The 21,197-nt window shown below is 55.2% G+C and overlaps 1 protein-coding gene and 1 long non-coding RNA gene across 9 annotated transcripts in view; both read right to left on the reverse strand.

Annotated features, from left to right (window-relative positions):
- Positions 1-10,353, reverse strand: part of LOC102262151 — a 13,603-nt gene extending 3,250 nt beyond the window's left edge. Inside the window, exons 1-2 of one of the 2 annotated variants that reach the window (XR_001361286.1) lie at positions 10,041-10,353; positions 2,972-3,714 (exon numbers count right to left, since the gene is read on the reverse strand). This is a non-coding gene — a long non-coding RNA (uncharacterized LOC102262151). Of the gene's footprint in view, positions 1-2,327; positions 3,715-10,040 lie in introns of those variants that run through there. The other variant, XR_001361285.1, reaches the window with a different exon arrangement.
- Positions 10,354-16,072: 5,719 nt separating this feature from the next.
- SLC35C2 (solute carrier family 35 (GDP-fucose transporter), member C2) overlaps positions 16,073-21,197 on the reverse strand; it is an 11,072-nt gene continuing 5,947 nt past the window's right edge. The window contains exons 5-9 of one of the 7 annotated variants that reach the window (XM_014536361.1): positions 20,711-20,879; positions 20,553-20,636; positions 18,128-18,303; positions 16,890-17,019; positions 16,073-16,606 (exon numbers count right to left, since the gene is read on the reverse strand). In XM_014536361.1, coding sequence (XP_014391847.1) covers positions 16,479-16,606; positions 16,890-17,019; positions 18,128-18,303; positions 20,553-20,636; positions 20,711-20,879 — 687 coding nt within the window. In that variant the 3' untranslated portion in view covers positions 16,073-16,478. The remainder of the gene's footprint in view (positions 16,607-16,889; positions 17,020-18,127; positions 18,304-20,552; positions 20,637-20,710; positions 20,880-21,197) is intronic. The other 6 variants (XM_014536359.1, XM_014536360.1, XR_001361284.1 and 3 more) reach the window with 6 other exon arrangements.

A 21,197-nucleotide genomic window follows, 5' to 3' on the forward strand; every position in this document is an offset into this window, starting at 1 on the left:
TGGGAAAGGCTAGGGCTGGGACCTCCCTGCGGTGGGAGCTCAGCAAACAGCTGGCGGCCCTGAGGCCCTGAGCGCTGGGCCGTGGGTGGTGGCGAGTGGGGACTTGCTTAGCGGGAAAGCTAATCTCATTTGGTTGCTGCAGCCTACACAGCCGGCTGCATGCTAAGTGGCCAGAGGCAGCAGCAGGACACAGGACAGACCAGAGGGAGAGGGGAGTGGACACTGGCCCTGACCTGGATGAGGAGCCACATTGGGCAGTGGTAGGGGGACAGTCAGGGGGCCGGGTATCCTGTGGGGTCAGAGGTTACTCCCTGGGGGGACTGGCCAGAGATGGGAGCAAGAGGGTCATTCAGCTGCATTCTCAATTCCATGTCCTCCCCACAAGTACCCCTCCTCCTGCGGGGTCGGGGGGGCTGGGCGGGAGGGGAGATCCACGGGGCAGCAGACATCTGGAGAGTGAGCTGCATGCCGCTCTTTGGGGGTGATTGCAGGGGAGCCGGCTGCGGGTGCAATGGAGCTGATGAGGGGCATAGGGAAAGTGCTGGAACAGAGGAGGCGGAGGGACACTGGGGGTGGGTGAGAGGGGCCTCAGAATCCTGCTCAGTCAGTCACTGCTCCGAGCCTCCAGGGCCTTGTTTGGAGAGAGGCCCAGTGAGGTCTGCAAAGGGCCCTGGCTGTTAAAAGATGACCAAGGCTACAGCTCTTGGGAAATGGTCAGAAACCATCTTTAGCTCAGAGGGGGAGGATGGAAGTGCCGAGATGTGGGGCCTGGGTTGGCGCCAGGCTGGGAGTCAGGGCCTCCCAATGGCATCAACACTCCCCCCCCAGCCGCCACCGCTCAGGGCTGCCAATCCCCTCCTCACTCACTGGGAGAAGCCTGGAATCACTCAGGTAGCTCGGACCTGGCTCCTACCTGGGGGGCGGCGCCTGCACATGAGAAAGATGGAGACCCGCTGAGGACGTAACCCTTGACACTCACTCACAAGCTGGGGGTTGGGAGCCATGCATGGAATGCTCTGTGATTGCTTCCCCATGGGTACCTGAGGGGTTGCTGCTGAAATGAGATGGTGCATGTCCAGTGTCTGGCGTAGGGTCCAGTGTGAAAGAAGCCCCATTATCATTTCTCAGCATCACATCCCCCACAATGTGGGGCACCCAGAAGGTGCCCTAAAATGCCCAAAGTACCACCATGCTCCATCGTTGGAGTCAGATGGGCCTGTAGAAAACGGCTCTGCCCTCACCTGCTGTGTGGCTGTGGGCAAATACCTTAACCTCTCTGAGCCTCAGATTCTCCATCTGTAAATGGGAACAGGAGTACTTACCTTACAGTAATGTTTTAAGGAGCTAAATAGAAATATAAACCTAAACATGAATAAGACAATAAATATAGAAAGAGTATGCAATAGGTGCTCAAGAAACATTTGTTCACTCCTGTAGACGCCCCCTAACGAACTCTCCGGGGATACATTGGGTCCAGAGAAGGCTCCAGGGCTTCCCCCTGACCCAGGGCTGGAACAAAGGTCTCCTGACACCTGCCAGGGGGACAAAAGTGGCGAAATCTCTGGCCCTCAGTTTGCCGCCTGTAAAAGAAGGCTGGATTGATCTACGGTTTACAGCGTGGCTCTGGGCTCTCGGGGTCCACCGTTGGGGTCATTGCCAAGCCCATGGGGCTCCAGGATCATCTTGTCTAATTCACCCAGACCACTTCCCTTTTGCTCATTGAGTGGCAGGGGAAGACTTGATTTGAAGGTGTTTTAGCTGCTTCAAAGCCTCAGATATGTGTGCAGCCCCTGACTTGTCTATGCTTAAGGGTCCTGACAGCTCAGAGTTCGTGGGATGGGACCACTCCCCATACCCCTGCCCATGCAGACCCTCCTTATCCCTGCCTGAGTCAGGCTGGGCTGGCCTGCCTGGGGCGGTGAGTGAAGGGGGAGAAGTGACCCCACCCACCCCAACCAGCTGGAGTCTGAGCCTTGGATGCCGGCTCCATTGGCAGTTAAAGTCCCCCTGGTTGTCTAATTTAATCACAGCTGTGTGCACGGTGACTCTATAAATAATTTTTAGTGCGACATAACCATTATTTCACTAATTGCTTCACGCACACCCCTGGCCTGTGAGATAAATTAAAGTTTGCTGAGTCAGCACCTTTGGCCGCTGCCACTTGGGGGCTTGGGAAATGCAGCCCAACAACTGGGTGGTTCCCATGGCAGCTCAACCTGGGACCCTGCAGGGAGCTGCGGCTCAGGTGAAGAATGGGATGGAAGGGGTGAGGGGGAAGGAGGAGAAATGGGCTAACAAGGGTTGCCATGGGATACTTGGCCCAGGGGACAACTGGGGGCTGAAATCCAGCCCACAGAACGCTTTACCAACTCACGTGCCCTGACAAGGGATGTGTTGACCCCTGAGAAGGAGGTGCCTTTTGTAATGTGCTCAAAGGCCCTGTGTGGCTAGGAGACCCGAACTAACCCCCCCCCCCAGCAAGGGGGTCAGGCTATGCCTCTCAGAGGGAAGCACAGGACGCCTCTCACGTTAACAATAACTCGAAGGCCTGGGCTCTGGGCCTGGTGCTGAGTGACCTTGGGCAAGTCACTTCCCTCCTCTGGGTTATAATGTTTATCACGTGCAAATCAAATCTAAGACTGGGCTTCGAACCCAGGCCCCTGGCTCTAGGCACTATGTCCTTTCCACTGCCCTGGCCTCGTCCAAGGTGAGTAGGTGTGGCTTGAAGTAAAGGTTCACTTGGTCAAGTAGGTGTGGGAAGCATCGGGTGAGGCAGGTCTTTCCTGCCTGGCTTTCCTGAGAGCCTGTAGCATGTGCCAAAGCGGCCTGACTCTCAGAGTGGCTTTTCCTGAACGCTTCTGGCCACAGAATCCTTCATTTTAGATTTCATGTTCATGCTAGGCTCCTCGTGTCTACCTCTGGGTTTATTAGTGATTTATCCCCAAGGGCAGAGAGCTCTTCTGTTCCTGACCTGCTTGCTGCCCCAGGTGGGCACGGAGCCGGAACCTGCATGCGGGGCACTTCCTGAGCTGTCACCACGAGCAGACATGGGTCTTCCTGCGATCAATGGAGTGGGAAGAAGCCTGAGGCCACCAGGCTCCAAGTTCCTCGAGAGCAGCGTCGCGTCTGCCCAGTCACTGCCGCATCCCGGGGCGCAGCTCGGGGAATCCATGTTGAATGAATACACACCCGAGTGGCTGATCTGAAAAGAGACAGCGACTGAGCCACCTGGCTTCCCAGCCCCCGGAATCTCACGGCTGAGTGGCCTCTGAGCAGAGAGCTCTGTGAGTCCACCCCCACCTGAGCTCTTGCGTCCAGTGGTCAAATGTGGATCAGACGCAGCCCTGTCCATCCTGAAGCGCTGGAGTGAGGCTCCAACGCATGATGGATGTGAAGGAGGGCTCTCTAGCGTGTGAACCGCTGCACGGGCTGGGACTGTGATCCTGTACTCGCGGGCACTGTGGTGCGTGTGGCCCTCGGGGCAGGCCCTCTCCCTGCGGCCTTTCACACATCGCTCCTGTCCCATAATCCTCACAGACAGACGTGGGCACTAGGGGAAGAAGGCACCATCCTTGTTTTTGGACCTGGGGTTCAGAGAGGTGGCTGACTCAAGGTCACACAGCTGGGCTTGAACCCAATCTGCTGTCTCCAGAGCTTGTTTTTTCTCTCCACTCTGGTCTTATTGGCTTCTGTGCCACCAGCTTCCACTCCCCGCTCCAAGGGATCAAGTGGATTATTATTACAGTAGTGCCAGCTAGCAGTAGAGGGACTACTGGCCCCGTTGGCCAGTCATCTGCTATAGGTTAACAGTGACAGGGCAACTGTTTGTTGATTGTCTACCACGCACCTGACATTGAGTCGGCTGCTTTAGATCCAGGATGTTCCCCATTGAATCCTCATGCACCCGCACTTACAGACGTGGAGAGGCATGGAGCGCTAGGTGATTTGTACGAGAGCCTGCGATTAAAGAGCAAGTGGCCATTCCAGAATTCCACCCAGTCGGTCTGATTCCAAAAGTTTGCTCTTCCCCCGGGTTCTTGGGTCGCCGTAGAACCCACGGCCCTAAATAGCCAGCTCAGTCTGGGAGGGGGGACTGGTCTCCTCCTTGGCTTCAGGGTCTGGCACACAAGTCCCTCTGCGGTAGCGGGTCGCTGTCCCCAAGGCGAGCCATGAGCCTTTGGGGCTCCCCTTCTCTTCCCTTCCCTTCCCAGCCCCCACTGCCTCCTCAGGCCTCGGGCCTGCCCTTGTTGCCTGGCACACCATTACTGCCCGGGACTCTCCGGAGAATGAAGACAGTGCTTTGGGCCGGCCTCTGCAAGCTCCCTGTGTAACACCCAGGGAGGCTGGAAGGAGGAGACGGGCCAGCAGAGAGTGAGGTGGCTGCCGACATTCACGATTGACGTGGTTTATGCCTGCGCCTCCCTCAGAAAGCTGCCTCCGAAGGCAGGCTCAGTCCACTCACCTCCCTGTCATCCTGTCAGCCTGGCTGCCCTGGGGACAGTGACCTGCCCAGGGCCCATCTCCCCTCCCGGGGTCCCAGCCACACTCCTGAGTGTGACATTCAAGGCCCTTCACATCTAGCTCCAGCCTCCCTGTCTCTCCAGCCTTATCTCTCTTGCTTGTTCATTTAAAAAAGAAAAAATATTTATTGATCACTCATGTGTCTGGCAGTGTTCTAGGTACTGAAGAGACAGCAGCGAGCAGAACAGATCCAATCTCTACTCTCCTGGGAGACACTGACAGTAAGCAAGTTAACAAATAAATGTGTAATGTCAAGCAAAGAAAGAGACTTAAAAAATACACAACAACCCAGACTCCCCCCAAGGGATCCATAGACAGAATTCACGGAGTTGGTGAAGTTAGGTGTGGGGGGGTGGGGGGTGGGGGAGGAAATTAGCTTTTTGTTACATTAACCTTTAACTGAAATACAGCGTTTCTCTCCAATGATAAATGTTGGCCACACACCTTGGTCGTATTAGCAATGCCTGTGACTGTCGCCAGCAGAAATCAGATACCTCCTATCACGTTAGAGTTGTGGATGTTTCAAAATACCACTGACACTCATCATTGCTTCAAAATTGTGGTGGTTACTAGAGCTGCCTCCGGATCTGGTTATTTAATGCATTAATAAAGAAGCACTGTAGCACTACATCACACATTTGTTTTGCAAATGTTTTGAAAACTGTATTTCAATATAATTGATTTCCTTTGTAATTCTACATATTTTCTTCCCCGAATCTGGGAAGGGGTCTCTTGGCTTCACCAGAGGCCTAGGAGCCTGTGGTCCCAAATGGGTTAAATCCTGGAGAAGAGAGTGATGGCGAGGAGGGGGCTGGGTAGAATGGTCAGGCGACCTTTCCCGGGAGGTGATATTTGACCTGGAGGAGGCAGAGGAGCCTCCACGTGAAGCTTCTGAATGATGTTCACTCTGGGCGTGTGAACAGCTAGTGGCGTGGGAAGCAGCCAGAGGCAGCATGGCTGGAGTGAAGTGACCAACGGGGGAGACAGAGGAGTTGTAGGCAGTTAGACCGACGTGAGCAGAGCAAGGACGATGGGCCAGGTACAGAAGGTCACCTGGGTGGAAAGCCCCAGGTGCCTAGCAACGGACAATCAATTGTAGGTGGGACCTCACCCCCAGGGTGACTCTCCTGACCCTTCCTCCCTAGAGATAACTTCTAGGCCTCAGTTGTATTTCAGTTCCAAGCCCAGAAAAACAACAAAACCAGACTCAGGACCAGCTGCATTGAATAATGACCCCTGCCCCGGTGCTGACCAATCAATCAGGGGAGACCACAACTCTGAAAGGACACTCCTGGAAAGCTGCTGAATATTCTATGGAGACCTCCCCCTGGGACCTCCCCTAAAATCTCCACCCTTAAAACCCTTAGGGGGAGGACCCAGTGCCTCTCCCTCTTGGGAGCACACCTGTGCCTTCGACTTCCCCTTCCCTGCCCCAGGCACTTACCATTAGCTTCCTCACTCCCCAGCTCCAAGGGCCCTTCCTCTACGTCTAGAACTTGTTTGCTAAGACCATTTCTTCTAGGACTTACTTTTTCTACCTCTGTAATTTACCCAATAAATGTTCTCTTACAGTTTGGGTCTAGACTCTGAATTCTTTCCTTGCCAGAACCCAAGTACTGAGGTTGCTGAACCCAGGTTTGGTCTGACCCCAAGGGCCAGACACCTGGTGCCATTCCAGCCGTCTACAGGAGAGGAAGCAGGGGTTACGTCAAGTAACCCCTTGCAGGCCTTGGTGAGGGCTTGGGGTCTCATTCGGAGTGAGATGGAAGCTACTGTAGGGTGTTGAGCAGGGAGCCAGTCTCCAATGTATGGATCAGGAGTCACTGTAAATGTTGGACAGAGAACCGGGCACTGGGCAGTGGGCCAGAGGGAGCAGGGAGACCATGTACAAGGCTGCTGCTCTGATCCAGGTGAAGATCATGGTGGCTTGGACCAGGGCAGGAGGGGAGAAGTGGTTCCTTTCTGGAGAAGTTTAGAAGCTGGAGCCAACAGGACTTAGCCGGAATGTGATGCGGACGCACCGGAGCTTTCACACCTCTGTGCCTTAGCATATGCTCTTCCCTGGGTGCACCTTCCTGCTGTGTCCATCCTCAGGCCCAGAACTCTCCTCTGACTCTCCACTCAGGTAGCAGAGGCTGCTAGTTGCTGACTCTACCCAGTTCCTCTTTCCTCCTTACTAATATAATAGATCCCCAATATTATCTGGGAATAATGTCCACACCTCAAAAGCCACATATCCCATGCCCTGGCTGGTTTGGCTCACTGAATAGAGCGTCGGCCTGGGGACTAAAGGGTCCTAGGTTCGATTCCAATCAAGGGCATGTACCTTGGTTTCGGGCACATCCCCAGTAGGGGGTGTGCAGGAGGCAGCTGATCGATGCTTCTCTCTCATCGATGTTTCTAACTCTCTATCCTTCTCCCTTCCTCTCTGTAAAAAATCAATAAAATATATATTTTTTTAAAAGCCACATATCCCAGTCCCCTTTGCATCTAGGAGTTGCCAGGGAGATATAATTAAAAGTCACTGGGTGGGACTTCCAGGAACAGGCTTTCTATAGGAGGTTGACTCACCCTACAGCCTCTCTTCTTCTTCTTTCTTCCTCCCTAGAACACAGACTTGATGATGAGGCTCCTTCCCCCAAAACCTCTTTTGAGACCATGAGGGAAAGATCAAGGGCATCACAGTGACCTCAACCCTGATATCCTTGGGGGCTATACCTCTATTAGAACTTCTCATCCTGAGAAAAAGAAAATGGATTCAAGCCATTGTAGTTGGGTTTCTGTTAGCAGCAGAATAAAACTCTTACCTGATAAAACCACAATTCAGCTGCTTATTGAATGTCTCCATCTGAATAACATAGACCCTTGAGATTCAACATGTCTAATGCTGGATCTGCCATCTTTCTCTGAAGGAACTTCTTATTGGGGAACACAGACATCTGGGGGGAAAAAAGAGCTGTACCTATCCACCTACCTGCCCACCCAGCCCTCCATCCATCCATCCATCCATCTACCCATCCATCCATCCATCCATCCATTCACTCCTTGAGATTCAACATGTCTAATGCTGGATCTGCCATCTTTCTCTGAAGGAACTTCTTATTGGGGAACACAGACATCTGGGGGGAAAAAAGAGCTGTACCTATCCACCTACCTGCCCACCCAGTCCTCCATCCACCCATCCATCTACCCATCCATGCATCCATCCATCCATTCACTCACTCATTCACCCATTCATCCATCTATCTCCCATCCATCCATCATTCATCCAACCATCCATTCACCCATCTATCCAGCCACCATCCATCCATCCACCCCTTCATCTATCCATCCATCCACCTACTCATCCACCCATCCATCCATCAATCCTGCATCCATCCATCTATCCAATCATTCATTCATCCATTTATCCATCTAACTACCCATCCATCTGTCCATCCACCATTCATCCATCCACCCACCCACTCATCCACCATCCACCTATCCATCCAACCTGTTTGTTTGTGCATCCATCTATCTGACAAAGTTTTATAAAGTATCTACTATGTGCTGGACCCTGTGCTAGACACAAGAGCTAGGCATGTGAATAATGTATTTCCCGGGTTACATATAAAGAAACCCATTTGCCTCTATCTGAACAGAATATCTCTGGAAGGATACATTGAAAGCTGGAAACCATGACTATCCCCCAGAGGGAAAATGGGTATCAGAAGTCGTGGATATTTATTCCTTTAAAACCTTCTGAATTTTGTATCATGCATATGTACTCACTAAACATTTTTTAATTAAAAATATATGTACATCTCATCTGGATTTTCAGAATTTGCCTTGCTCCTGAAAGGATTTGAGGCAGTTTACAAGAATGCACAGGGATGAATAGACACAGCCTGCTGTTGGGGGGTTGACAGTCTCATGGGGAAAAGGAATGAGTTAGCAATTCCAATGCAATGGCACATAAGGGGCAGAGGGACACAAGGTACCACTTGGCTTCCCCCAAGCAATGACCATGACCACCTTCATCTCACTCCTGGCTGGGCTTCAGAACCAAGATGCCCACCTCTGTTATATGGCTGACCCCGTGGCCCTCCAGGATCAGGCACTTCTGTGAGCCGACCCCTAAGTCACTGAGCCACACTCCTGTGCATATGGCCATGTGAGGGGGGGGGGGCGGGGAGCTGGAAAAGCAGCCCAGGCCCGGGGAACTCGGATGCTCCATGCGGCGTGAGCCCTTCTGGGCCTGGGGGAGAAAGCAGAGAGCACAGGAAGGAACTAGTCTCTGGTGCCCAGTTGTCCAGCACGGCTGTGACCATCCCCACTGCCTGGGGCTGGGCTGAGGGCTGAGGGGAAGCAGGACTGGGAACGCACAGCAGGCCAGAGGAGAGAGAGGACCAGCCGGGCTGCTTGGACAATGCAGTCCTTTTCAGAACAGGCCTTTGAAATGGAACAAGAATAACTTTAAACAATAAGATGCTTCTCTCTCCCCCTCAGCTGTTGCCCAGGCAACACCAGAGTGCTCAACACTGTTTAGTTTTTTAAGGAACCAAATCTCCCTTCTTTTGGTCAGCAACTGCCAGGAAGATGAAGAGGCAGCGGAGGCGCCCCTCGCGGCCCATTGTGTGGGGACCCGGGTCAGCCGCCTGCAGCAGTGACATTTAAATCTGACGTTACATATTATATATGAACCCAGAGCCGCACTCTCTCCCGGGGAGGCTTCAATCTCCCGCCCAGGACTCCTCGCCTACATGTGGCTCTGGCAGCTTGTGGGGAGAGGGGGGGTCACAGCAGAGAGGCTGACCTCCACCTGCAAAGCACCTGGTGGCCAGTGTGGGTTTCTGAAGGTGCTCTGTCCCCAACCCTCCTCATCACCTGACCCAGGAGAGCCCTCCTCCAGGGTCATTGCATCCACCGGGGACAGCATTCAACCCCCCCCCCCCAGGCTCCCCGACATCCCTGCCCTTGGAGGGGCCTTGACCAGGAACACCTGCTGCTCGCCAGTTTCCAGGTCCCTGCTTGCCAGGCTGAGTGATGCCCATTATCTCCGCGGGGCTCCAGCAGCCCAGCGCGCGAGGCTTTTTGTGATCCCCGGGTTACATATAAAGAAACCAGGTGCAGAGTTCTGAAACAAGGCTACCAGATGTTAGGCACTTTCAAACAGAAATCCTTCGATTGCGCGAGGAGGTAGGTGTAATCGGGAGCCCACTGTCAGAAGAGGAAGCTGAGGCTCTGGGTCCCTGTGACGGGTAGGGGGTGTGGCAGGGTTTGGACTCGGTCAGGCTGACTGCAGAGCCTGTGCACGCTGGCGTTGCCCACCAGGCTGCCTGGGTGGGGCTGGGGCCTGGGCACAGAGGGCAGATCTTTCCTGGGTCCGGACTTGGTCAATGTGCTCTTCTAAGGGCGATTACCACCCCCCACCCCCCCACTTTGCCCCCTTAGGAGGAAGTGATGAGCTTTGGCAACATGGAGTTCTGGGCTATGTGTCCTTAGGCAACAGAATGCACCTAAAACCTCACTTTGCTTACCTGTAAAATGGCAGCATGGTGTGAAGATCATAATAGCTGCCACTTAGGGAGAATTTGTGGTGGGCGGTGTACCCAGTACTTGACGTGTATTACTTTGTTTAATCATCGCAGTAACTCCGCACAGAGGTATTGCTGTTCTCTCTAATTCCAGACGAGGAAATGGGCCCAGGCGTGCAGTTGCTGGCCCAAAGTCACACAGCTAAGAATCGGAGCTAAGGAGCATGAGCCAGAGGGCCAGGTCCTGGCACATGGTAGGTTCGAAGCAGGTGTTGGCTCTGGTGTCCCAGGACGATGAACAAGGGGCTCCTGTCTTCTGGGAAACAAAACGTGGGAGGAAGTTACGTTTAGAAAAACCAAACCAGGTTAGAACGGCCCCTTTTCCAGCTCAGCGGCAAACGCAGGATGGGAAACTGGCTTCAACCACAACAAAAGCCGAGGAGGGGACATCCGTCCCCGCACTGTGAAATGAGGAAGGCCACCACAGGGGAGGGGGTGCTCCTGTCCCCTGGGCCGCAGGAGGGAGCCCCACACCTGAGCCAGGTGGCCTTGCCCTGTAGGGGACTCCCTGGAGGCTGTGCCGAGTCCCCAGAAGTGATGAGGAACACAGTCTGATGACCAGCTGCAGGAATAACATCTCCAGCGGACACTTCCGCCCTGCCCCTCCGGCCTTCCTCTTCCAGGAAACTGGTGATGTTCACTGTCCACATCCCAGCTCCACCCTGGGAAGGTCCCTGTCCCCACACCCCTCACCCCTGCATCTCCTTTAGCGCCGCTAAATGGCAAACCCAGAGGTACAGCGATGGGAGGGGCTGGGTAATGAACTCCCATTGGCTTTTTCACGAGATCACTGTCTTAATTTACGAGGCCTGAGTGAGTCTCATTTCCCTAGTGCGCACTGAGTAATTAACTATTAATAAAAGCATTACTGAGTTAACCACGGGGGCATGTTTAATTCATGGGGCAGCCCTGCCACAGGACGAGGCTCTGGCTCAGGGGGGATTCCTCCCAGAGCAAAATAGGGCCCGCGGGATGCTGCCCCTGCCGCCCCTCGGCCACCACAGGGGGACACTCTTATGCCCGTAACCAGAGAAGCCCGATCCGAGGAGGGTGGAGAGCTGGCATCCCAAACAGCCCTGTGCCCTGTGCGGGGCACTGGGGTGGGGAGTGGGGGTGAGCCCCGGGGAGGGCTCCCGCTGCTCTTGGGAGCTAGTGAGGTGAGTGACCTTGGGAAGTTGTCTAGAGGCTCCTGTTTGTCACCTGGAAAGTGGGCCAGCCAGTACCACCGAGTTCCCAGGGGTGGGCTGCAGGAGTGAGCTGATGCTGTCACTGGTGCGCTATTACCTTTAAGACCTCCCCTCCCCCACCCAGAGGTACTGGCCCCCGCTGAGTGTTGGGGGTGGGGGGAGAGGTACCTGCTTGCTTGAGAGCAACTTGGGAGGACAATTCCTATCAGGGTACCTCCGGGGGGACCTGGGGGCTTTACTCCCTCCTCTTACCCAGATGGACTAACTCCTAGTACAGTACCCAACACACCATCCTCGTGCCTCTGTCCTTCCCCTCCTCATCCCCCCCCCCTCCCCGCCTGGTATGCTTTACCCTTATGCCTGCTTGGCAACGCTCATTCAGTCTTCAAGACTCAGTTCAAAATGGTCAGCTCCTCCTGAAAATCTCTGCTCTCCTGCCCGAGGCAGAATTGGTTTCTCCGCACAAGCTCTGCAGTCCGTCTCCCAATAATTCTATGATGTCTGTCCATCCATCCACTCATCATCCATCCATCGTCTATACTGAGCACCTATAGGGCTCATCCGTGATCATGTGGTTTTTAAGCTGTGGATAAGCCTGACTTTCCCTAGACCGGTGGTTCTTAATCTTTTGGGGGGTCAAAGGCACTCTTCCCCCGAAAATGCACACATGCACGTTCATGTCAGGTGTGGTTTCTACCCTGCTTCAGGGACCCCTGGTCATCTGTGAAGCCAACCCGTGGCCCTGGGTGTGGTGGAGGCTGTGATGAGCTGTTCCGATCCCCTTTGGGAATGAGTGGTTCCCCTGCTGCAGTGGGACTGGGAGTCGGTCCTCAGCGAAATTCTCATTGGAAGAAAACAGCCTCAGCCAAAGTCACAGCTCCTGCCGGGGGTAGGTCCACCTCCAATGGCAGATCAGAGTGGAAATGCACAGGCCGCAGCCCACCTTGGGACAAGTCTGAAGGGTTGGCTCAGCTCCAGGGCTCCTTGTGGGGTCCTGAGCCCTTTGTGGGGACTCAGCTTCTCCTGCTCCCAAAACCTGCATCCTTCTACTCCCTTCCACATGTTTTTCCCAAGACCGTTTCCTAAATGACATCCTGCACCCTAATCTCCTGAGTCCGCTTCCAGGAAACCCACTGGTTAAAAGGTCCCGCAGAAGCTGCCTGCGGACAATGGCAGCGGCAGCGTCGTAATGACTCCCACGTCTCCAGTAGCTCTCACTGGGCAGGGCGCGTTGTCCACGCTCTAGAACAGTAGTCGCCACCTCACTGGTGGTCTGTGAGGTCCGAAAGGTTGGCGACCGCTGCTCTAGAATTTATTAAATGCATTGCAATGCACTTTCCCCTGGTTCTCTCTTTGGTCCCTCTGCTGTCGCAGCAGGAGAGTTCTCATCAGACATCCCGGAGAAAGGCACAGCCCCACCAGCAGGATGCCAGCAGAACCAAGGCTGTGGGTCTGTTCCTGGGAAAGGCACTAGTTGCCAATGAAACTGCAGATAACCATGGGACCAGGAGTCAAGCTAACTGGGTACTGCCAAGCAGGGGCCAAGGGGCCTGACTCATGTCAGGGTGAGGGCTCAGGACGGCTGCGGGGCCAGGGGCTGGCGGAAATGGGTGGTGGAGGTGGGGAACAGCTTGTCCTGTCCTTGCAGGACAAATCATTTAGAAGTTAGGACGGTCCCCGGGACTCAAAAAATCCCAATTCCCACTGTTGGAAATTCCTTCACAGAACAAGTATCTATTCAGGCCTCCGCTGGGCCAGGCACTGGAGCAGGCAGCATTCCGTGCTTGCTCCTCCTCTCACTTGCTCTGTCACATGGGCAAGTTATGTCACCTCCTCGTTGCTGACCTTTACTAAGTGGCTATTCCTATGTGCCCAGCACTGTGCTGCCGTTTAAGACATTTCATCTTCACAACAGCTTCATTAGGAGGTATTAGGGTTCCTGCTTCATAGACAAGGAAACAGGCTCAGAGGAGATCAGCAACATGCCCAAGACACACCGCTGTCACAGGGCAGAGGTGTGAATCCAGGTCTGGTGGAGTCTCTGAGGTGCGTTCTCAGCCACCATCATGCTTAACCTCTGTGAGCTTAGTTTCCACAGCTGTGAAATGGGTACAGTCAATTCCTACTGCACTGGGATTTAGGGATTAAATAGTCAGACATCCCGGAGAAAGGCACAGCCCCACCAGCAGGATGCCCAGTGACCTCGAAGGTGCCCAGTGACCGGTCCATTCTGTTCTCCCCGTTTCGCTGGTCCCCTGCCTCAACACCTCCCTGGGCTGGGAAGAAGGATGGCCCCATTTGCCATCTCTCCAAGGACTGTCTATCCCAAATTCAGCTCAGTATCTGGCATGGGATCAGCACTCCCGGGATGCCATCAACCCAAATGGATGATCTGCATCCCCACCCTCAGTTCTCTGCACACTGGGGACCCAACCCAGCCCATCAGTAGTCCAGGATGCAGCAAGCTGTGGCAAGCATCACAGGCTGTTCTCTTGGTTCTGTGTAACTCTACTCTCAGGCCACGGGGAGTTTCCTTTTTTTTTCCCCCTCAGAAGAATGGAGCAGAAACAGATGGAGGTGATGCCCTGCGCCCTCACAGCGGAGAAGGGTACCAGAATGAAGATGAAGGCACTCCAGGCCCTGCCTGCCGTCGCGGGTTTCTCCCACGGGCGAGCTCCAGCTCGTTCTCATCCCACCACGACCTCAGCTACAGACATCCTCATATATTGGGGGCAATAACCTTCCTTCCGTGGTAGGCTCCCGGGAGAGACGGTGGGCATGTAAGCACTTAAAACTCGAACCTGCCGGTCAGCCCACATTCCCTCCTCCCTCCTCTGCAGAAGCCCTGGAGCTGTAGGCTTCCTGGGGACAGACAGCACAGCCTTGGAGACAAGTCACAGCCTGAGCTTCCTGAAACCTGTGCAAGCACTGAGTTACCATGGCAACAATGCAACCCTGAGATGCAATGGCTGCAGACAGCATGGGTGCTTCTAGGGCTCCAAGCTGAAGGCGAATAGGGTCTGGCCTGGAAGGCCAGGCAATAGGGCTGGCAGGAAGCGGGGAGGGGCACAGGGAGGGAGCCCTCCTCTAGGATCAGCTGGTAATTGCTGCTAAGTGAGGGGCTGTCACTGAACCTAACATGCAGGCGGCACAGCACCGGCCCCTGCTCTGCACCCTGTAATTACTGCACCAGACAGCAGCTTTTGCTCCCTGTGTGGGAAGAGGGGGACGGTGTGGGGAGGGGCAGGCAGGAAGCTCTCACCCACCTAAGCCAGGGGATTCTGGCAGGCTCTCTGCAGCCCAAGCATCCTGCATCCCAACCCGCCTCCCAAGCAGAGGCAGGAGGGAGGGGTCCTGGTCCCTCCGTTTTGCTAGCTCGCCCCACATCATCTCTCGTGGAACATGAGCTTCCTTTAATCCTGGCCTGAGCTTGCAGAATCCAGGGGAGCAGAGGTGCAGGAACCAGATAAGGCACCTTCGTGTCACACCTCCACGAACGGGAGAAGTCTGCAGTGAAGCTCAACTCGAGCCGGGAGGCTCTGAGGACCTCAGACTAGTCACGGCACCTACCCCCTGCCTCCGTGGACTGGGAGTGGGTGGGACTCAACAATTCTTAAGGTTTCTTCTTCAGCAGGAGTTGGCAAACTGCAGCCAACACGCCGAGTCCTATTCCTGTAAATAAGGTTCCACTGGAACACAGCCTGCCCGTTTGTTTCTGGATCTGTCTATGGCGGCTGTCCTGCTACATCGGCAGACTTGAGAGGCTGCAACAGAGACCAGATGGTCCCCAAATGGGAAATATTTACTATCTAGCCCTTTCCAAAGTTTGCCGGTCCCATTCCTCAAACACCAACGTTCTCCTAGGCTTAAAAGGGGCTCTCATGGCTCCAATCTATCAGAACAGTTCCCAACAGGCTGCCCTGCGCAGACCCCCATACCCTCCTGCCTGGGCTGGGGGGGTGGTGGTGGTTCTCCCAGTGCTGGCGTCACCTCGTGGTGCGATGGCGCCACCTGCTGTGAAGGCCCACAAGCACTTGTGCTTGGGAGGATGTCACCCCGTGGCCAGCAATCCCTCCCAATCCAGGGGAACCGGCTCCCAGGAGCAGGCCAGGCCTCAGAACCAGAGCACATCAGAGCCGGGTGCTTGTCTCTTCCCTCCCCACTTGATAAAGACAGCAGTCTGTGTGACTCGTCCAGGGCAGGTGATGGGAAGGCCTGGAGGCCCATCACCCCGTCCACATGTGTTTCACGGACAAACACTGGTGCTGTGAACCGTACGTCGGCCACTCATTTAGGGACTTGGATCCACGGTTGTTGAAAGGATTTTCAAAATAAACACTAATATAATATTTAAACTGTTTCCAATCTTCAGAACAACTCTGAGACAATTATTACCCCCATTTCACAGAGAGGTGAAGTAACTTGGTTCAGGTCATGGGTGATAAGTGACAGTCAGGCTGTGAAAGCTTTAAGGTCCCCAGAATACGGTGCTCAGCGCATATTCACTTTTCTGCCTGCAGGTGTGCTTGGGCCCCGAGAGGGTCCTGGGCTCAAGCAGGAGTACACGTGATGGGAAGGCTGGGGTCTGGCCAGTCACCTGCGAGGGCCCAGGCAGAGGAAGGAGAGGCCAGGCCGACTGCCCCTCCCTGCCCCACCCCTCCAGGCAACATAAAGTGACTAGTGGACTGTAAACCCTTTATTTCCAAACTCCCCAGGCAGAGGAAGGAGAGGCCAGGCCAACTGCCCCTCCCTGCCCCCACCCCTCCAGGCAACATGAAGTGACTAGTGGACTGTAAACCCTTTATTTCCAAACTATAAATAGATCTGCTCTCTGAGCAAAGAGCTGTCCAGGTGGTAAGCCCCCAGCTCTCCATCTCCCCTTCCCAACTGCTCTGCAGTCCAGGCCCGGGCCCCTTAGACACCTGTGATGCCTCTGAAATCATGATCTTGGCAGCCAGAGCCTGGCAAGCAGTTGAGAACAGCCCTCCGTTCCTCCGCTGCAACTCCAGCACAGCGGGGTCGGACCAACTCTCCGACTCGGCCCCACCATGGGTCCCGTGCTACCCGAGGCCCAGCGTGGACACTGCTGGCCTGCTGCTCCCAGCTGCTGTGAGAAACCACCTGGTCCCTGAGCTCCGTCAGCATGAAGACTGGGAGCGGCCTGCTTCAAAGCTGCTCCCCGGGCTGGTCGCTGCTATCCCTGGGCCACAAAGTCCTCCTCCGCCGCCTCATTATCCCCTTCCTCTGGCTGGCTGCTCCGGAGCAGCAGCTCCAGGTCGGGGTTGGAGCCCAGCCCCTTGGAGGGTTTAGGGTCGCCATCACCTGGGGATGAAGAGACACCAGTTACAGCCCCAATCAGCGTCTTGTGCCCTGATGTGTGTGCTGTCACCCGGGCCCCCCTCCCCAGTCCCTTAGGGATGACTCCAGCATGCTGAGGAGAGCAGCAGCCCCTGCAGAGGCAACTGAACGGTGCAGATTGGAACTACTTGGGGAAGCCGAGGGCCACTTGCCTCTTCCCGGAAGGGCTGGGTTGAGAGGAAATCAGAGGAGCTGAGTCATGGGGAGAATGTTCTGAATGCAGGCGTAGGAAAGGGGCTCAGGTTACCTCTGGAGTGCAGGGCTTTGAGGGCGACATGCAGGGATATTCCCGAGAGGCAGAGGGCGAAGCCCAGCCAGTTCAGGAGGCTGATCTGGTCGCCCAGCAGATGAGCTGCCAACAGCAAAGTGCAGACTTCCTGCGGGCAGAGAAGCAGGAAGGGGAAGTGATCGGTGGGATGAGTTGGCCCCTTTGCAAAGAGGGCCAGGCACTAAGCACAACCACAGGAGAGAGCCAGACTCGCCCAAACTCCCAGGCCAGGGCGGCTGGCCTGCAGGGCAAAGAGAAGCTTGCATGGGGCCTGCTGTAATGCTTTCCTCCTTTGTGTTACTGAGATGAAACAAAGGAGATGCTTTCACAGAACTGCCAGGATAAAAGGAGACCAACCAAATGCAGCTGTGTCCACAGGAATAAAGGAGAGCCCTTCCGGAAGGTACAGCTGTGGGGAGCCCTCAGCTGCCGGGGGAGAATGCAGCGTCATACAGGGCTTTGTGGGACATGCACTGGTCCTGGGGTTCTTCGCACACAATGGCTGCAAATGGCACTGTGAAATGACTCATTCTGAGAACCATGGCTTCTGCCTCATCATTTGGTTGGCAACCAGAAGACCCTTGGGGAGCTCCTACGTTTCTGCTTTTAGGCAGCACTGCTCCAGGATCAAAGAGCAAACTCCCCCACAGCGTGTGGTGGAGGGAAGTGACAAGAGGAGAGGCAAGAACGCTGCCAGGGAGAAGTAAAGGCAGGCCAGGCAAGCACAGGGCACTAATGACTTAACTGTCCCTGGCTGTGCCCATGGCAGAGAAGTAAAGGCAGGCCAGGCAAGCACTAATGACTTAACTGTCCCTGGCTGTGCCCATGGCAGACATCACCAATCAATCACAGAACTTGTTACTGATGAGTCTGAATGGGGGCTTCTCAATCCATGGCTCCCTGCCGCTGCCACAGGACGAGTTGGCATTCCTAGTAAATGTAAACGCGTCCCAAGCCCAGTGGAGTCGGACCTGGCTCTGCACCCCAGCTCGGCCACTAGCTGTTTTCCTGGGTAGGAGCAGCTCTTCATGTCTCATGACCATCCCCACCTCACAGGGCTGCAGTGAGGGCGGGTGTACAGATGAGAGCATGGCACTGAGCGCCCTCATGAGGTACTTCCCTCTCTTCCCTATAGGCCCTGGGGTGCAGGAGCTGCTGGTGAGAAACACCCTCAGGGGCTCCTCTCTGAGACAGGACGGGGTCACCTGAGTCTGTACCTTAAAAATGCCGGCAATGGAGAGAGTAAGGCTGGAGGTTCTGGAAACCAGGAGGAACTCGGAGAAACCCAAACCAAAGGCAAGAATCCCGCCAAGGAAGAGGCTCCCGAGTACCCGCAGGAGCAGCCCTGTGTCCTGGAAACGGAAGATTTTCTCAGATGTGGACAAATGGAGACCTGAAAGCAATGGGGGAGACAGGGGCGACCATGTCCTGGGTGTGCCTGCCGGGCGGCCTCACCCTCCCGCAGCCGGGTGAGAACTGCCCCGGCGCGGGGCACACTTCCTAAGACAACAAGGATGGGAGAAGCTCAGGCAGACGGCCCGAGACGTGGGTCAACCAGGAAGCAAGGACGGCTGCCAGAGCCCAGGGAGTGGTAGGAGGGCTTCGGAGCCCCTGCGCTAAGTACAGGGGACGGCACCACACAGACAACCCACAGGAGCACCCAGCTCTTCCACATGGTGTTTCCCTCCCATCTGCGGTCCGAATGGTGAGGGTGGACTTCCTATGGCCTTGGCAGCTGTGATAACCAATGGGCCCAAGAGAGGTGGGCAGGCATCACGTGAGGACTTTCAGCCCCTGGGCAATGGTGGGGAGGCTGCGGGGGAGTCCTCTGTTCTCAATTTCAGGCGGGCCACCTATAAACAGGGGCAAAACTCATCTTCATCCAGGCCTGACTATCACACAGCAGTGGGAATTGGCCGAGACACGCCCCCTTTTGGGAGCAGTTTCCCCACTAATAGAATGAACCGGTTGGGACTAGACCAATGTTTCTCAAACAGATGGTATAATCTGATGAACAGTTCTCAAAAAAACACACACTGCATATAAATACTCAACAAAAGCCACGGCTCCCCGCTCCAGACACCCACACAGGCATCCAGGCAGCGAACTTGCTTAGACTCTCAGAGGGTTCTTGACCCTCCAACACTGTCCATCTGGGAGGATGATTCCTTGGGTCCCTCCCTTCAGGAAAGGCCCCGGGAGTATTAACAGGATGCGAGGTGAGCCCAGTCTAGGCACAAAGGACACACCTGGGGGGGGCGGGGCAGGAGGCTGGCTAAGGACCCTGAGATTTTTGGAGGGAAGCACCATAGAAACACAGAGTGACAGCCCCCACCCCACCCCCCCAACCCCAGGCAAACAGCCTCCAATGTAGGACATCTTGTCTGGTGCTGGGCTCAGCAGTACTGCAAAGGCATGGGCAAATGGAAGGGACTCGGGGAAAGCAACATAAGTAATGAAGGCGCTTGGGGGATTAATTTACCAGAAAAGATTAAAGGAGCTAAATCCATGCAGCTTTGCTAAGTGACGACGACGACGGCCAGGGGCTTTCAGGGGCTTTCGGGGGAGGGTTTGCAGAGATGGGGAGCGGTGTAAACACCCAGGGAGGGAGGGAGAGTGTGGCGTTTTTACCGGGGACACAATGAAGCAATGGGGAGAGATTGTAAAAAGAGAGAAAATGAGGCTGCAGAACAGAAGTTTCCTGGACAACGGGGCCACAAATAATTTTCTCAGAGGTTCGAGACGCTTCACTGCTTGCAACTTAAGTGGATGCGGGACAGGATTTTCTGTAATGACCCTGAGGACAGAAGGGGCTCTGGGAGGAAGGATACACAGACAGGGGACAAAGCCTAATCCCAAACATCAGAGGAAGGAGGATGTGGTACGCCTCCCAGCCTAGACAATGCTCCCCGCTCTTCTCTCTGGGAGATGACAGTGGAGGGGAACTGCTCACCTGCCCAGACTCCCTGTACCCCCTGGCCCCCCAATACACACTCCTGCAATCCAGCTCACACTCCATTCCTCTGAACCTGTTTCCACTTCCTGGGATGCTCCCTCCTACCCCCCATCAGCCTGTCCAAGTCCCATTCATCCTCCCAGATACACTGTCTGGGAAGCCTTTCCCCCTTGCCTTTCCACCCTACCACCCTGAGACAACACCTGACCCTCTCCTCCTAAGAGGCAGAACACAGCGGAATGGTTAAGAGGAGGGACTCTGGAGCCAGCTCCTGGATCCAAGCTCAGGCTCGTTTAGGAGTCATGGGACCCGAAGCAAGGTTATCTCTACTTCTCTCTGCCTCAGTTTCTTTCACCTGCAAGATGAGGATATTAATAGTACTGCCCCATGGGGTTTTGGGGAGTATTAAAAGAGGTGATATATGTAAAACGATTAGAACAGCCCTGGCCTACCTCCGGGGCTGGACACGTGCACTATCATTATCGTCTACTATGTTTCATACATTTTCTACGTAACGTTTATCATGCTGGATTCTAGCCATTTGGTTTAAGTGTCTGTTCAGACACACAAACCAGGCACTGCCAGGGGAGGCCGCACTTGATCTCTGTGTCCTCTGCAGCTGGGCTCAGAGAGGGGGTTGGGGGCCTGCTGTACTGAAGTGCCCCGAGGTGGACGGCCCAACCTACCTTCAAATATGGCAAAGAGAGGGAAGAGCCCGAGAAACATGAGTGGCTGCAGGTGGAACATGGTGTCGATGGGGTTCTGGAGCCCTACGGAACGGGGACATGGTGAGCCGTCAGCCTGGCCACCGGCCTCCACCCCCTGGTGCCGGGCCTGCTCTCACCAAGATCCGCCTTCTGCAGGAGAATCTGCGTGAGGGTCCAGCGAATGCCACCGATGAACGAGGCCCCCAGCACCAAGGCAAAGCCCTCCATGTTGAACTGCGTGGACTTGTAGGTGAACATGAAGAGGCCCCCGGCGATGAGGAGGACCACCAGGACCAGCGCCGCCCGCTATGAGGAGGGGAGCAGGTGGCAGCTAACTGGGGAGTCTCCAGCTCATCCCACCTGGAGTTTGGGGGTCGGCAGCCATTTTGGCTGGCCCTTCTCTCCCCACCCACCACCCTGGGAGGCCCTGGCCAGCTCCTTCCCATGGAGGTGTGCAGGGCTGCATCCAGCTGGATGTCCCCAACACCCCTACCTGCCCTACATAGTGAGGTGCTTCCCTATGCTGTCCTAGGCCCCTCCCCACTATGAAACCAAGGTGCTGCCTCGCACAGCAGGCGCCTCAGCCCAGCTTGACCTGACCTGGCCCCTCCTCCTGGAACCCTT

Source organism: Myotis brandtii, unplaced genomic scaffold, assembly GCF_000412655.1.
Source record: "Myotis brandtii unplaced genomic scaffold, ASM41265v1 scaffold161, whole genome shotgun sequence".
Taxonomy (NCBI): domain Eukaryota; kingdom Metazoa; phylum Chordata; class Mammalia; order Chiroptera; family Vespertilionidae; genus Myotis; species Myotis brandtii.